Raw genomic sequence first — 17,947 nt, 5'->3', positions numbered from 1 at the left:
TCCATCCTCCTCAGAACAATCCTCCAGTAAGAATGACGCTCGTAATAAATTAGTCTGAATTATTAGACTAAGAAATGGTGGCAGGTTGTTACTGAGGAACGTATAATGCCCGAAACATACTATTCCCATCATCTGGAGGGTGGTGGTGTTTTTATTTCATTCCTGAAGCTGAAAGTTAGAAGACCAAAACTCAAAATCATCAACTGGCACATTTATACAGCTCTAAAGTAAGCTAAACTAGCTAAACTAAGCTAATACGTTACTGTTTTTGTTAAAAAATAAGTTTAATTTGATGTCTAAAGATAAATAACATAACAGAAAAGTGTAAAGAACAGTTAGCTAACTTGTTAGCCTTTTTTTAAACTTAGCTGATGACAGTTAGCTTGATAAAACAGTCAAAGTAAGCAGGACTTTACAGATCCCACATTTGATCAAAAGCATTGTATATAAAGATAAATACTAATGCACTTGTACACGACATGCCATCTGTGTATTGTTTAATTAATCTTGCAGAAATACCTTGTGTAAAAGATAGTGGGTCTTCCTCAGCATCTAATGTTTCTCCCACCAGCTCTAGTATTAGCTTATCTGAAGGTGTAGCTTCTGTTGCTAAACTCTCTTCCTTATCAAATTGCATTTTTTGTTAGCATTAAATTGGCCTACATGTATATTTGCAAGTTTTTAAACGTGTGTCTGCAATAAACATCTTGTAAAGCCAGCTTTTGAATGTAAAACATTTTAAATGTGCTTTTCTGTGTGCTTCTAAATTTTCTATTGTACTATTGAACATTTTAGTCTGTTAGCACATAAGTGAGTGCTACAGATGCTACCGGATAGCCTGAACTGAAAGTTTGATGGCCATAATGACAATAACTAAAGGAGGTGGGGTGTTTCTCAGAATTTTGCAAATGGTCAAGTGATCTAGAACATTTACATTTTGTAGAGGTTCTTTAAATGTTATAAAGGTTCTTTACACCCACATATTAAAAAAAAAAAAACATTCTTCAAACCTGTCCATTGAAAGGTTGGCTCTTCTCCAGCGTTGCTTCCAGAAAAATAACCCTTTTTGCTTCCATTTGTCACTTTAATTTTTAAGAATGTAGGTCCTGTAGCATTAGTGTAACTCGTGTGATCTACCTGCCCTAGCCTGTCCCTAAGCCTTTATGGTTACTGTTGAACCCACAGGTCTACAGCTCTTCTAGGTGCTTGGCACATCATTGCACTGTTGTTTGCTGGGATTTCACCAACTCTCCTATTCTATGATTCATGATGGTGTGAATGATTAAATGGGTGCGATGGTTGGATGACTTGGCTGCCTGGCATCCCATAGTGTGTTCACACTTCACATACTCAGTCTCAGTTGCTACAGTATTAACACTCTTCGAGGAGAGAGATAAACATTTAACCAGGTGCAAATACACTGTGATTCCTTCTTCCCTTATTCCACTTGTTCACTGCTGTATCTGAAAGGATTTTAACAGGGCGATTCGCAAGAGGACTCAGTCGGCACATGGAAATTCTGAATAAGTTCGTTTAGATTACTGCCTTACAGGACAATGAATCACAGACAAATAGCTGTATAATCAATAGACACTCAAGTCCTTCACCACAACATTACATACACCAAGAAGGGTGGGCAACATCAACCCTGTAATGTCAGATATTTTGTGGTGCCTTGTTTCTCTGGGTGCTTCTATCTAGCCATGGCAGCCAGTACAGCAAACAACAATGCCAGTGTCTTTTTTCTCCTTTCATGTTACACACAGTACTGTAACCAAAAGGATCAAGTTCGACCTAAACCCACACAGCGAATGGGCTCAATGTAATGACATTCCTGTCTTTAGGTGAAGAAGATTCATCTTTGCAAAACTAAATTACCAGAGTATTCTAAATGCAAAGGCAATACTTAATATCTACTTGAATGTTGGGTTACACATTTTCCTAGTTGGAACACAGCCTGTGTGCGCTTCTACTCCTTTAGGTGAAATTGGAATTAATAAGGAATCAGAATGTCCATCATCTTACAGGTTCACTTGAGTAATAGAACGACACTTATGACGAAGTTCAGCCATTTATTTGACGATTGTTAATGTATTTCTGTCTATGCCTTCCTCTGTCTTGCAAGATGAATGATCTGTAGTGCCAACAAGTTAACCTTTCTGTGTGTTGTTTGTCTTGTGAACAAAATGTCTAGCCAAATGGATTTATGCCTGCAAAAAAAAAAAAGTATGTAGGAAAAAAATGAATAGGAGAAATGTTGTATGTAGACAAGGTGCTCACTGGGTCAAATATTTAAACCTGTATCTAAGATGGTACTGGAAGCATTGGCTTTATAAGGGCCTGTAGTGCTGAAGTCATCCACAGACTGCCCCGACATCACCCGGCTTCCTAGCATGCCCACAGAATGCATCGACGGTGACGCCTCCGATATGTTTGCATGTTAGCTTTCTTCAGTGCAATGTTTCCACCCATTCCCTGGGTTCCTTGAGAGCATTGCCAAGTAGCAGCTCATTGCACCGGGTTCAGTTTCAACCTGTACATTTGTGCCACAACCATCAGTATTACAATAGAGCCAAAAGTTCTTTAGATAAAAAAAATGGAAGAAAACAAATGGTGCATTTCTGTTTCTTGACCTGGTGCTTACACACATATTCTAAAGGTGCTACCACAGAATGTGGACTGCAGGACCTGTGTTGTGGCTCACAGAGCAAGGCCACCATCCGAAGAACCCTGCTTCTTTAAGCTCACAGACTTTTTCAGCTCTGGAAGAACAAGCACCTCAGCACAGTTTACAGCTGAACTTCATTCTTTGAAATACAGTGGCACTTATTTCTTTCACAACCTGCACAAAGAAACAACAGTGGATGAAGAATATATTGTATATTCATTTGATCTTTTTTTTATTTTTGTTGTCCCTGTTTTTGTATCCTTACTTTGAATATGAGTTTTTTTATTATCTGCACTAGGGTTTCTCTTCAGAGAGGAAAATGGAGAAAAATGCATCATTTTGACATTCATCCAGTGGCATAAAAGTAATGCTGATAAAAGGAATCGCTAAAAGTATAGAAGGTGATTGCTGTGTTGTATATTCCTGTCATCTCTATGTCCTAAACCTGTGTGTATCTCTTCTGTTACTGTTATTGTAGATCTGGCTGTAATATTACGTTGGAAAATGATCTTATCAATGGATATGGTTGTCAAGACGAATTGCTGCTGATTTTAGAATTGTTATCAATGCTGTCGGAGACTGGTTTGAATAATACTGATTATATTCTAGATTGTGTTAGATTGTTAATGTATTTGATGAGTATGTAAAAAAATATCCCAGAATTAAATAGGGGTATTTAAGCGAGTCAACACTAAATTATTCAGCAAACTATTTGCTACAGAGTGTAGCATTTTTCTTCTCTGACTGTACTCATTACTTATGTTAAAAACATAAAAAAATGGTTTATTTGATGTTGTCAAATATAAATGAAAGTAAATTGTTTCACTGGATTTCATGTTATTTGAAAACAAAATCTGATGTCCAGTATTGTATAATCCCTTATGTTTTGGGAACAACATTAATGATGTTAATAACATATGGTGCTACGGTTGGGGCAGCACGGTGGTGCAGCGGGTAGCGCTGTCGCCTCACAGCAAGAAGGGCCTGGGTTTCATTCCCCGGACAGGTGACCAAGGTCCCTTCTGTGTGGAGTTTGCATGTTCTCCCCGTGTCTGCATGGGTTTCCTCCAGGTGCTCCAGTTTCCTCCCACAGTCCAAAGACATGCAGTCAGGCGAATTGGAGATGCTAAATTGGCCCTAGATGTGAATGCGTATGTCTGTGTGTCTGCCCTGTGATGGACTGGCGACCTGTCCAAGATGTTTCCTGCCTTCCGCCCAATGACCCAGGAGGAGAAGTGGCTTAGAAAGTGTGTGTGTGTGCTACAGTTGTTTTTTTGTATATTTTGATTTCTAGATGGGAAAAAAAGAGGAATATTCCAACAGATGAAAAGAAAAATACTTGTCGAGCCTTACTGTAGATTATGATATGAGACTGTTCATCTCTTACGACAGAAAATGAATATATTATTTGAAAGTGAGTACAAATACTTATACCATAAAATGTATACTGTACACACATGCACAGTTTGCCCAATGACAGATCAAAAGTGGTGATATACAGATGTATATGTACAGATGTGTATGTGAATGTACTGATATGATAGAGATAGATTTCCCAGAGTAACGAATTGTTGTTTAATAAAGAATTACTACATTCTATAATTCATTTTAGCATTACATTTTATTTTTCTATAAAATTTTATAAAAGCGTTTTACATTGGTACTGTTATTTACAGTCTGTGGCACTGAAGTAGACCTAACTGCCTTTTCAGATTTAAAGGGGCTTTAGAGCCTAAAACTAGCATTAATGTATTATGTCATGTTACTTAAAATTCTGTAGAAAAGTGTCGTTCAGTCACATCAGTTTGACAAAATTCATTATTTTGTATCTCTTTTGTGTTTCTCTTCATCAGCAAGCGTTCTCTCACTACACTACCCAGCAGGCATTAGGTAAATATGTCAAACAACCACTGGGAATCCCCCAAAGTGTAATAAAGAAATCCTCACTGTAAGCATACAGCTTAAAAAAGATGGTTCTTCAGGGGTTCTTTAGTAAAGGCAAAGGTATATATAAAACCATTTTATGTGTAAAAGGTGAAATGGTTCTTCAGACTGATGGAGAATGTCGTATATAGAACCTTTTTGAAAAAAGGTTCTATGAAGCACCACAAAAGGTTTTTTGTTGTTATATCAAGCTGTAACAATAGCAGAAGCCTTTTTGGTGCCATGTAGAACCATTTCCAAAAAGGTACATATACAACACGTTCTATATTAATCAGAGGAACCATGCAAAGAACCATTTAAACATGAAAAGGTTCTAAATAGAATGATTGATTGTCTTTACAGAAGAACGTTGAAGAACCATCTTTTTTTTCGTGTGTAGCCACTGATGTAGCAGCTAACGTTAATACTTAAATACGGAAGTGATTCAGTCTCTAGCTGAACCATTAGCTAGCTAGCAAAGTATCTGACTCCTTCTACACGAGCCAACTAATGGAATAAAAAACAAACAAAACGAACCAACCAAACAAACAAAAAAAAACAGCAAACAGCTAACGCTAAATGCTTTTAGTTTTACTTGCTCTCACCTTCAAAATACGTCATAAGGAGGTGTTTTTTACTCTTTAAACTGGAAACTTTCACTCCAGAGAATACAGTGGCAGCACTGTGGAGGACAGTAGGCATGTTTACAGTGTATAGTAATGGTTATATTTTTATTTTGGCTGGACTGCCCCTTTAAGTTGTTCCATATGAATTTAGCTCGTTTACCTAAAAATATTAAGGTACTTAAAGATTTTTTAAAACTCTTTAAGACTAACGAAGCTGTTTGTACAGCCCATAACTCTCTCCAGCCAGCCACCAAACTTTGGTCTCCGTTGCAAAGCATATTGGGAAAGCGTTCTACGCCCAAAATGGCGGCAGGATTGAAAAGTTTGGGGCTGTTTTTGTTCTAGTTTGTGCTTCTCTTGTACTTCATCTGCTTTCGTTCTGACATTAGTACCGCTCATGTTCGCTAAGGAGTATGTTATTGTTTTCGTACGCTGTCATAAACATGCGAAGTGAGCTGTGGTTTTTCAGCACTGTCCCACTTTCCGCCGGGGGGATCCCTCTGTAGTTCACTGGGAAGGTGCCACCATTGATTGCTGTAGCTGTTTGGCATTGAATCCACGACAACCTCCTCTGCCTAATTAAAGTAAACATGAAGAGCATTTGTACATAGAGATGGAGGATGATGTAAAGAAAGTTAAAAAGGTAAGTTCTGACTGTCTCTCGGACTTTGCGGCAGATTTTTCAGAGCTTGCCTCACTGTTTGGCTACAGTAGCCAGCGCGCTAGCCTAGCCACAGGGCTAACTGGTTAGCTAGTGCTACGCTAATGAGACCAGCATTGCATTGCACAGGGAACTGCTGTGCTGAAGCACTATGTTAAAACTATGTCTATGTCTCTAACTTAAAGTGCCGTCTGTGGCTGTTAGTGCTGTAAGCGAAGTGAATAGTTAATTACTGATGATTAAGTGTGTCCTCACAAAGAGCAGCGTTTAAAACTTCAATTTAAATAAACTGTGTTGGCTAACTTAGTTGGCCGCTGTAGCTTTAATCCTGTCATCTGAACAGCTGTCACATAGCTATAGTCTGTCTCCTTCTCGGATTTTCTACTATTCAGTAATAAATGTAGAGGGTGACCAAATTTGTTGTCAGTTTTATTCTGAAGATACTTTGTGCACCATAAGGACTTTCTCTGTCTTAGCTTAGATATCTGTAATTTGTGTCTTCACAGGGAATTTTCTCCATCACTGATTAACATTCTGTCACATAACAGCATTAACGTTTACTGGAACAGTACATTGTCATTGAACATGAACACGGGGTGTGTTTTCTCAAGTGCAGTTGAGAGCTGTCTTGTTATGTTAACTCAGTTTACGGCTTATTTGACAAAATGCAATGCAAAATTAGCAAACACTCCAACACTAGATTTTAGGTGATATTACTTCTTTCTTCATGTGGCCACAACATTGTGTTTCTTTTTTTTCTTTTTATTTATCTGAATTATTTTTTAAATATACAGGTTATAAATATCATCATCAGAAATTCGCAAAAATCAGAATTGCTTTGATACAATATAACAGTGTTTTAATTTGATACATTTTTAATGCAGAAATAAGCAGTGCTTGAAAGTGAAAATACAGCATTTGACATTATAAAAGCACAATATTTGAAACAACAGCTGTGATTTGTAATGTCCCGATCTAACTTTCTAGCCAAAAGCTAATATGTTGACCCCAAGCTAACACACTAGTCATAACAATACAACACATATGATACAACACACTGTATTGTTACATCATTTTAATTATTATCCTAATAGTGCTTATTTTCTCAAATACATGAGTGAATTTTGCAACGTCCTTGAAGAGAAATAAGTAGTAGGTATTCTTAAAGTCTTAAAATAACAGAATTGAACTGCCCCCACACCAAACATTTCATAATGCCATAATATTTCATTATTTTAGCTTTAAAAATAACATTGAAAAACGCCTCTCATATATCTATTTTGTCCAAACTGTCTTGCAGTTGACGTGCTTTCCCACAGACTTTCTCTAACCATACACAAGGGAGAATAGAGGGCTGGGCTCACTAAAGACTCAAACAGGATATGACTCCCCCTGTGAGCGCCCACTCAGGAGAGGGGAAGAAATCTCCTTAGCGTTGTTTCTTTTTCTTCCTTATTTGAAAAACAATAACATTATCTCAGCTGAGCTATCACTGTAGTAGTTTCTCAGGGAAAATACGGGCCATGTTGATTAAATGAAGCCCATCTGCTCTGTCAGCAGGTGTGGCCTGCTGTTGGAAATGCTGTTATTATTTTTTTTCTCTCATACATTAATTAATACAGTAATAACTGAACATGTGATTAGGTGCCCGTGTGTTTTATTTTATTTATTTATTTTTTTTTAACCTCATTAAAGGCCATAGTGTTATAAATGACTGGTGGTAAAAGAGATGAAAATGGAACATGTGGCCACAGGATGGCACTGCTGCTTTATACAGTACAGAGAGCTCACAGATTCAGAAGCACTGTAAATGAAAACAAACTACACAGCTTAGCAAAGTGGTCCTGTAAAGCTTATGAAAGTATTTCCTTTTGGGATTGTAAGGTGTGAAAAGATGTGCAGAATGATTGTCGCAGAGCCATGAGAGCATAGACCTTGCAAACTTATCTTGGCAGACTGTGTGAAATGTGTAGTCCTATGTTCTACAGTGTGAACATATGACTACACATTTCAAAAGATTCAGTGTAGAGGTTTGGGGCACATTGTGCTGTTTGTGGACAGAAGTATAAACATAATTTAGAGTTCATGATGGCTGCTACTGCTGCTTTTATCTACACAACATAGTTGTCCATTTTTACAGATAACAGTTTATCATACAGTGTCAGAAACCACAAACAAAATGTCTTACCTTTATGAGTTAAATTCCTAGATAATGCCTAAGGATTGGGTTGAAAACAGTCATCATGTATATTAATGTATGTTAAACTACTTCAGGACAGTCTACTAAGCACAACATTCAGCGACAGTTGTCACACAGTCTGAAACCTGCGATTGATGAAGAGAGCTGAATATGGCAAATATGCAAAATAGGGCCAAACATGCTGCAACATATATCATGCATATACATATGCTGTACATGCATATACTTAGATTTTCAGACAGTCTTTTTGAAAGCTTATTAAAAGACATTAATATATGCCATGTTATTTGGTGAAAATTATTATTATTTTTTTTTTTTGCAAAGCAGCATCATGTAATAAATTCTTTTTGTATTTAAGAAGAAGCATTATTGAAAAAAAAAAAACTTGCTAAAATATGGTGTCTGTGTGCTGCTACAAAGCCTGTCAGAGGTGTTAGTCAGATTTTGTGGGAGGTTTTCAAACTGCATCTTTACATAGTAACGTCACGTGCACAGACTCAAAGAGAAGGTCCGTCTTGACGTTTAGATCTCAAATGCAAAATCAACATTACATTGAAGGAGATGTTCTGGCGATAGTAAATCATTCACGTACATCTTTGAAAGACAGGTCTGTCATCAAGTCTAGGCTGAGTTGTCTTTGAATGCACCTTTATTGCGCTCGCAATCATCAGATTCATTCATTTGGGGAAGGGGTCCGAAGCACAGCTGTCATTCTAAAATGTTCTTATGCATGTTGCATGCAGTTACACAATTCCACCAGAGAGGTCTCCAAATCCCCAGAGTGTACATAGTGCAGCTTTAAAATCTCAAAAAATGTTCAACAAAAAGCATTGAATTTAATTTTGAAACTTTTATAGCAACGCTGTGCTCAGTTACCGCCTGAGAGGCTATCCAGTGCTGAACACTCCCCTGACTCCAGCCTCTGTCTACCTCTACTTTTGAATATGGTTTTATGTAAACTTGTTGTTTGTTCGTTTTATAGTCAACATTCCCATATCTTGTCACAATACTGGCCAACAGAATGAACAGTAAGCTTACGAGGGGCTCGTGATCAGGAGAAAGAATCAGTCCGTGACCCTTTGTTTAGTTCAGCAATGCTCAGCCAATGTTCTGTTTTTGTTTTGTTAAGATGACTGTCATCATTGCTAATGTGATGCAATGGGGAATTATTATTTTTTTTTTTTAAAGTGGCTTTGCTGTATGTATACTTTTGGCAAAAGTCACCTGTAGAGTCCTGAATTCTCACATTACAAATGGAAACAGGCTCATTAAATGTTGATGCTCCCGGCACTGTCTTCTCAATAATTAAAGCAGCTGAGAAACCACTGAGGAGGGGGCTGCAGGTAGTATGTTAAAACAAGTCAAAGAACAAGAATAAAAATAGTTTGTTTGTTTGTTTTTTTTGTTGTTGCTGTTGTATTTTTCAAATGGTGAGTGAACTAGTAGCTTATAGATGTTGAAATAGAAAAAGCTTCCATTTTTAATACATTATTTTAATTTTTTTAATTTTGTCTTCTCTGTTGGCATTTTTGCAGATTTGACAAGAGAGGCCTTTAGATTTGGCTTTTGAGTGAAGAAAAGTAAAATTGTTTGACTTCTTTTCACAGCTGTTTGTGACTCTAAAATGCAGGTTCTCAATCCATGTTTTTTGCAGTAACCTCATGAGCGTAATTTATCCAACCATTGACAGGTTGTGATTACTTTAAGTGCCTGTTTAGTTTGCAGTTACAGGCCTGGAATCAACTTTGTTCTTCTGTCCATTCATTAGCAGAGACGTAAGGTGCCATTAGTGGGAAGAGCTGAAGAGAATGAAACCAGTTTCACGTACCTTTTTCAGTTCAGCTGTGACTTTCATCACAGGAAGCAGTGGTTGCTCATCTTCCTTTTTCACCCGCCCAGTAGTGCAATACACAATGTGAGCAGTTGGGTTTAGTGTGTTTGTATGTGGTGAAGAGCTCTTTCTTTTGCTGCTTTGAGGGTGGAGGCCCCCGTGTCATTTATCTTGAGCCACGTGCCACCTGTTGCAAGTACAACAGCCAAAACTACGCTTGTAAAGGAGCGTATTATTGAAGACCGTTGAAGGCGACTGTTACTCACCCTCATTGTGATTCACTTAGAGCTTCTAGAGAGACATCATGGAGACCGAGGTAGGTTGAGCCTGAGCTTCTCATTTCTGCCATTACTTTTAATGTTGTTATTATGCAAAGCCAGTTGCTGGCCATTCATTTTTAGAACCTAAAAGGAGGATTTGAAAACATTAAACTGCTTCCAGTTGTGAACATGGACTTTTTAAGCCTGGAAAAAGAGGAAGGAAAATGTGGAGCTCTCTCATATTTAAAACTAGGCCGCCATTAGCAGTCGGTTTACCACAGACATTAGGTAACGTTTTTGGTTTCATAAAAACTCTCAAGCAAAATGTAATGCTTGGACAAGGGGTTGTTTTCTTGTTCCAGTTGTACTTTTTAGAAACAGGCCGCGTTGGGTACGGTGAGGCCACTGTGCATTTCTGCTCTATAAGAATGAGCCATCTATCTTAGTTGTGCTGGCGTCTGTGAATCGAGGTAGGAAAAGGCGGGAGTCAGCATGTAGCACAACCCTCAGTGTCTGTGTGACTGCCTCTACCTCACAGCCTCAGACTACCTTGGCTGGGAAAGCACATGTCCGTGCGTTGCTATGGTTACGGTTTTCACAGCAGCTCAGCTGACTGGTCACATACATTGAGTGGAACTATTACTCAGTAATAGCACATACTATGGTCATTCCAAGGCACTTTTTGCTGTAATATTCAGATGTTCCTGAAGCACTTGATTAACTGGATCATGGTTTAGATTTTTCATGTTCTCTTCATTTTTCATTCTTACCTTTCTTCTGTCCTCCTATCCCCACAGCCAGGTATAGTGTCTCCATTTAAGCGAGTGTTTCTGAAAGGGGAGAAAGGGAGAGATAAGAAAGCTCAAGAGAAGTCCACAGAACGCAGGGCCCTACACACCTTCTCGCTTTCTGTGCCAGACCACCGCATCGACCCAGAAATCCTTCTCAACGATTACATTGAGAAAGAGGTCAAGGTGAGATCCTGTTCCTCATGCTCTTGAGATAAGAGAATCAGTTTAGGACTGAACTATCCTTGCTGCGTCATTGCTCTTATGTGAATCAGCCCGGTTTGAACCTTTTTCTCAAAGCTGTCTTACAGACTTCTCAAAACATGTTTATTTATAGGCAGTTAGGCACATCAAATCATGACCGGCAAGCTGTATTGATTCATAAGCTTTGACAATTCCCAACAGAGCAGTGACACATCAAGGCTGTTTTCACTGTCTTGTGCTTCTTAGATCTGTGACCTTAGATTGAACTGTGTTTTTTCCATGTCATAGTATCTGGGCCAACTCACCTCTGTCCCGGGATACCTCAACCCTTCAAGCCGCACTGAGGTTTTACAGCTTATTGATAATGCCAGGGTGAGCTGATTGCAAAAATATTAGATCATGATCTCATTTGTTCATAAGTTTCATGTCATTTATCTATGCCTGGGTAAAAAATCAGGGTTGTCCTAGAGGGTCTGAGTCCAGCACAGTTTGGTGAATTCCTTGCTCTTACATAACTGTTAAACCTTGTAACTAACTGCTGAATTGAATCAAGTGTGCTTCAGTATGAAAAGTGCTAAACTGTGCTGGAGTGAAGGCCTTGGTATACTTTCAGCAAAACGAAGCTTGCGGGCGTTGCGCAAAGCTGAAACCACCTTGCCGAGCATACAAGCTAGCATACGCTCTGTGGTTTGGTTTTGGCTGATCCATTTTTACATAATGGCACGCCTCTTTTGCACAGATCAGTCACAGATATTGATGCGTATTGTGATTACTCGCAGAGTTCTCCTAGATGCCATGTGTTTAACACAGCGAACAAATCCTCTGTACAATGTCTGCAGTTGTTCACATTTTCCACAATTAAGTCATATTGTGAATATGAAGTCAGGTGAATTTTGTCACCAAAAGAAGTATACCTAGGCCTTCCTTAAGGTGCTCTAGCACTTAACAGTATGTCTGTTCTGGTGGTGATAGTCAGAATCAGTCTCTTTTCTTTCTTTTTTTTTTCTCTCTTTCCTTTAATTTTATGTTTTGCTCCCAGAAGTCTCACCAGTTAGCAGGTCAGTTGACATCGGAACAGGATGCTGTGGTGAGTCTTTCAGCGTATAATGTGAAGCTGGTGTGGCGTGATGGAGAGGACATCATCCTGAGAGTGCCCATTCATGATATTGCTGCTGTGTCTTATATACGAGACGACTCACTGCACCTAGTGGTGTTAAAAACAGGTATGGTTACACAAACCCAGCCCTCAAACCGGAACACACTTCTCTTTCAGCAGTTTCTTATTGCACTTTAAACATTGTTTTCAGATCCAGCAGTTACAGCAACATTCCTACTTAAACTTAAATTAAAACTTTTCTTATCAGTATTTTTTTTGTTTTTTTGTTTGTAGCCCAAGAGCCTGGAGGCTCTCCTTGCCCCAGTACGTGTCCTGAGCTGTCAAAGTCGCCCACTCTGAGCTCTCTGTCAGAGAGTGGGGCTGTAGAGGTCTGCTGCCTACTCGTGCTGGCCGTTGAGAACAAGGTGTCTATCTTCCTCACTTTTTTCAAACCTAATCGAGCTGTTTTCCTGCATGAGTTGCCTAAAACTCACTTACCTTAAACATAGCAATGTAATGTATTGTTTCTTTGAACACTTTATGCTGGCAGTATATTTTAAACAACGAAAGAACTAAACAAAATCGAACAAGGTGGTGATTACTAGTTCTGTTCAGCAAGCAGCCCACACTGCAACGTACAAACCCAAACCACGGCATCATTTTGATTATATTTGATTATATTTTTACTATCAAAACACTTTTTCATTCAAAGTATGCTGCCGGCTTAAGAGCTGGTTTCATGAACCTGGATTAAGTCTAGTCTTAGTGGCAATGGTGAATGACCATTAGAAAGTCCTTTTAGTCAAGGTTTAGGCTTAATCTTGCGCTACTATGGTGGTTTATTCCAAGACTGGACTTAACCCATCTATGAGAAACTGACTGCAAGTGTACTGCTGTATTCTTCCCATGTTTTTATCAGCCTTTTAATTCACTTATGCCTGTACAAAACATCGTCTTGCATAACTATTAGCACAGATAATTCTTTCCTCATTGTCAGACTGTTGATTCTGTCATTGCAGGCAGCGGCAGAGGAGCTCTGCCTGCTCCTCAGTCAGGTCTTCCAGATAGTCTACACGGAATCCACAATCGACTTCCTGGACAGGGCCATCTTTGATGGTGCTATAACACCCACAAGGCATCTCTCCCTGTACAGTGGTGAGTAAAGAAGACTGGTGCATTTGGTCACATGCTGACTGAGTCATTGTGTTGCCTCCCAGGGGACTCGTAGTTGTATCAGTTACAGACATCACAAATCAACCATGTAGACTGGAGATGTTTGTCTAGAATAGGAAATCGATCAACGTATGAACCTTGTTTCCCTTGACCTATCAAAAAAAGTTTCACAATAATTTTAAAATGGTGTGAGTCAGTTTTGGTCTAACGTGGACTCAGGCATATGGTATGTTATATTTGTTGTTCAGTAACACACTCTGGTGACAAAATGGGAAGCTGTGTGCTAGATGACACATGCCAGCATTTATGAATCACATGGTTTGTGCTTATTTTAACTTCAAGATGACTCTTCAAGCAAAGTAGACGATAAAGAAGGATTTGAAGGAGAACCAGGAACATTGTAAGTACTTGCACAAGTTCAGAATTTGTTTAACAGATTTGTGTCCCCATGATTGTTGAGCTTCACTAGATTCTTATTAACTATTGACTGAAGTTACTTGTCAGTTTTTATCTTTTGGCCAGCTTTCGACGCTGAAGACTCACTATGATGTTAATCTTTTTTTGTCCTATCCCAGCTTGTTTCAGAGCTCGCTGGAAGCAGCAGGACACTCCCCCTGTCCCTCCCCTTCATCCACACCAGCCTCACCACAGGATAAAACCGCTAGTGAGAGTGAACTAAGCACAACAGCAGCAGAATTGCTCCAAGACTACATGACTACGGTGTGTCAGAGAGAAAAATGTTGAGTTTAAACATTTTTAGATGATTGTCCTGATTAATTTCTTAGTGAATCTCTTAGGATCCTGCCATTAAATCTATTTAATTTGTTCTGTCATAGTTGAGAACAAAGTTGTCCTCTCAGGAGATTCAGCAGTTTGCTACACACTTGCATGAGTACAGGAATGGCGCCTCCATCCACGAGTTCTGCATCAACTTGAGGCAGCTTTATGGGGACAGCAGGAAGTTCCTCCTACTCGGTGAGCGTTGTTTCCTGTGGCTAAACAGCAAACTGCTCTCAGTTTTTGCAGAATCTGCTGTGTTCGATGTGAACCACATAGGAGCCGCTACCTTGAAAGCTAAGTCAAAGTGAAACTGTACACAGGTCTTCTAATCTGTTTTGTTAGGGACCTTCTGCAGAATTTGCAGAATTGTAATCTAATCTCCGATGTAGTCAGTCAACCAAGACATGTTTGTTGTGCTAAGTTAGCTTCTTAGTTTTGCACCAGAGCTCTGAGGCTAATGTAGCTATTGTATAAGGGAGGGTTAGATGGCATCAGTTAGCACTGGCACTGTATGACGTCAGTGAACAAAAGCATAAGCAAAGTTAAGGAATCAGAATGGCTACTGCTACTCATTCTAGTTATGCAATATATTTTTTTCATTTTTATAGACAACAGCATGTCATCTATAAACTACTCGATACAGTTTAAGTCCTGCACACAGTGCTTACTGGTGTAGTATAAGCTTCCATTACTTGCTAGGTATATTGTCTTTATAGCTTTCCTGAAGAAATAAAGAATCAGAATTTGGGACGCTACATGTCTTGGCTTATTGTCGATTACAACAGGGGCAAAGGGAAAACTGTGTAATTGTTTTTTTGTTTGTTGTTTTTTTTTTTTTTTTTTTCTTTTCTTTTTGGATAAACTATTCCTATAAATGGGGACCAGTTTAAGAATCACTAGTGTAAATAATACCAACTTGTATGAGAAAAGAATATTGACCCCAGAATGCCGTTGTCGCCTTCTTGTTCCTCGTTCTTGGTTAGCTCGCTAACTTTCCTAGTTCTTCTGCAGGCCTCAGGCCCTTCATCCCAGAGAAGGACAGCCAGCACTTCGAGAACTTCCTTGAAACCATAGGAGTGAAGGATGGCCGCGGTATCATCACTGACAGCTTCGGCCGCTACAGACGCACGGCCAGCTCTGCCTCGGACTCTACCACTAATGGAAATGGGGCAGCAGGTGGCTCAGATGAAGGAACGGCACACTCTGAGGGCGACGAGTGGGACCGCATGATCTCTGATATTAGCAATGACATTGAGGCGTTAGGGTGCAGTATGGACCAGGACGGTGTGTCGCCCTGACAAAAGAACCCAGGGGCAGGAGCAATCACCACTTGATATAAACCGACTGTTACATGGCCCACCCGTCCATGTCACTGTTTATCAAATAATGCTGGAATGTGGATGCTTTGCCACTTAGGCTCGATCCAGACTGTCATGTAATGGTGTGACCACATTGCTATCATTCAAATTGGATGATGGTGCTTTTTAAGACACTTGAAATGCATGAGGACTCCTTGTAACTGTGTGTGCCACAGTTAATGTTTTTCTCAGTATTTATTGGCAGTATCTGCTATCGGTAATGGGACGTTGCCTTTTTATTCTGATCTGAGACCAGCTTTTAGATTTTGTTTATGATGGGTTTAGGACATGTTTTATGAAGTAGCTCTGCACTGCACATTTTTGTGTTTTCCATGTTCACTATAACCTCATGAAGGGCTTGGTAATTAGCGGATGAGTTGAGTCATGTTTTGAGAGCAGGGAAAACACTGAAACAGGGTTCATCCATTCCAGTCCTGGAGGGCCATCACAATTTGGTAATTTCTCTGCTTAAACACACCTACTAAGCCTGACAATTACAAGATGAGTTTAAGTAGGGAAATCACCCCACTATGGACACCAGCCCTCCAGGGCTTAATCATCAAACTGTGCTGGACTGAAATGTACATTAGTGGGGGTACTCCAGAACTGGTAAACAGTGGGTTAGGATGGTGCTATGATTTGCAACTCTGCCCAGTGTTGTGATTTTGCTATATTTAGGGATGAAAGGTTTAAGTGACAGCAGTGAATTTGCTTCTTCCTTACTGATTCTGGCAAAATTGGCAGAAACTGTGGACTCAACAGTAACGAGAAATCACCCCAAACAGAAGCAAAGCAAAGTGTCAGCTGTGGTTCCTCTGATTTTGGACAGATGCGCTCAGCAGATAGAGAAGGTTTCCAGATAATTGGGGTTATGTTTTCTTTCATTATTATAGTAATACATAGTATTATACTGTGAGATTGGTAAATTGAGCTTTGGGTTTTGTTTGTCTGAATTTTTAGTATTGAATTGGACATGCTGGTTTTGGTTCATTCTAAAAATGCAGCGTCTACCTGGATCGAAGAGCATAAACGAGTAGCTTTCCTATAGTCCCTTTGGGAAGTCTCATTCAGCCTTTATGTGGATCAGTGGTTTCCTGTGTCTCGTAACTTAATGATTTGACCGAAGTGCAGTATAATTTTTCTTTCCCATTTTAGCTGAACTTGAAACTCGATCCACCAAGTGCTTTTATTTCTGGCCTTATATTAACTGTTTAATGTATGTGTTACTCTTATTTTTATTATATGACATTTAAACACATTTCACTATTACATTATTACAACTAGTGCTGGTTGTAATTACCATTTGATTGTTTATGTGGATTGCACCAGGTAGGCAATGTAGCTCTCTCTATATATATATATATATATATTTTTGGTTTTGGCTGAAAACTTGGAGTGTTCGGATCTTTGACGAGGCTAGTTTGCTGGCTGAGAATTTACTGTTTTATTACACTGCAGAACAATCGAGTCTCGTCATGTTTTATCCTCCTCTGAGTTTTTAGTAGCCTGACATTGTGCCTTGCAGAACAACTGCTTTATTGTATCATCCAACAGGGATGTAAGAATCATTCTGTAATCTGTACAGACTGTGACTGATGAGTTTTATTAAATATTATGTGCAGTATTTAAAGTCTCATGTCTGAGGTTACAAATGTCTTGATTTGGAACACTGTTTACTGTTTGGAAAATTGAGACTGGTAACTTGCAAACCCCTGTGACTGTCCACAGAATTGTCCTGCAGAGGGTGCCATTATTCGTGTCTCAGACACCTTTGACTGACACTGAATTTAATTCATAACATTTTTAGTGTATAAAACATTGCACCTCTGGTCACATGCCAAAAATCTCTTCACTGTTTATGATTAATGCAAAGGTCTTTCAGGTTGACAAAAACTTAAGGCATCTCTTTGATGTTAAGGACTCCCAGTTTGTCTAGTAGAAACTGATCAGAAATGTGCAAATACCTGGTGTGCAATAGGAGAATAATTTTAAAGGCATGTAAATGGATTTAATTAGGCATGGTAACCAAGAGACTGCACACTGCTCCAGCTTAAGAGGCTTTGCAAGCAGTGCAGGGAGTGTCACAGACAATCATTGTGATGGTTGGCCGTTTGTAGAAAAAATGACTTTTAATTATGTTGATCTACTTACTAGAGGAAGGACAGGAAACATGATCCAGTAGAATAAATACACTTTCAAAGGAATTTTGTTTCGTTACGTGATAAAGGTGAAGTGACACTGGGTAAAATAACCTCATTCTGCGTTCTACTGGCAGCTGAGGTAACATGGTTGTGGAGTGTGGTTCAGCTGTTTTTCCAAATGATAGCCAAGGTTAAATGCTTGAACCCAGTAAAACGTCTACAAAGAAACAGTCTTGTT

General features: G+C 39.1%; 1 protein-coding gene across 3 annotated transcripts; it reads left to right on the top strand.

Moving 5' to 3' along the window:
• The first annotated feature begins 5,477 nt into the window (after positions 1-5,477).
• On the top strand, positions 5,478-17,192 carry ccm2 (CCM2 scaffold protein). 3 transcript variants are annotated; one of them, XM_036581658.1, is made up of 10 exons: positions 5,478-5,860; positions 10,967-11,143; positions 11,450-11,533; positions 12,204-12,384; positions 12,552-12,682; positions 13,277-13,412; positions 13,773-13,830; positions 14,006-14,150; positions 14,267-14,405; positions 15,222-17,192. In XM_036581658.1, exons 1-10 carry the CDS (start codon positions 5,831-5,833, stop codon positions 15,506-15,508), a joined length of 1,368 nt encoding a protein of 455 aa, XP_036437551.1. In that variant the 5' UTR covers positions 5,478-5,830; the 3' UTR covers positions 15,509-17,192. The 3 variants fall into 3 exon arrangements, with proteins under 3 accessions (XP_036437551.1, XP_036437550.1, XP_036437552.1); XM_036581657.1 differs by having other exon boundaries at positions 12,201-12,384; XM_036581659.1 differs by lacking the exon at positions 5,478-5,860 and adding an exon at positions 8,092-10,225 and having other exon boundaries at positions 12,201-12,384.
• Positions 17,193-17,947: the final 755 nt, after the last annotated feature.

Source organism: Colossoma macropomum, unplaced genomic scaffold (genome assembly GCF_904425465.1).
Source record: "Colossoma macropomum unplaced genomic scaffold, Colossoma_macropomum, whole genome shotgun sequence".
NCBI lineage: Eukaryota > Metazoa > Chordata > Actinopteri > Characiformes > Serrasalmidae > Colossoma > Colossoma macropomum.
The sequence above is the reverse complement of the archived record's forward strand: the minus strand, read 5'-3'. Positions and strand labels throughout refer to the sequence as shown.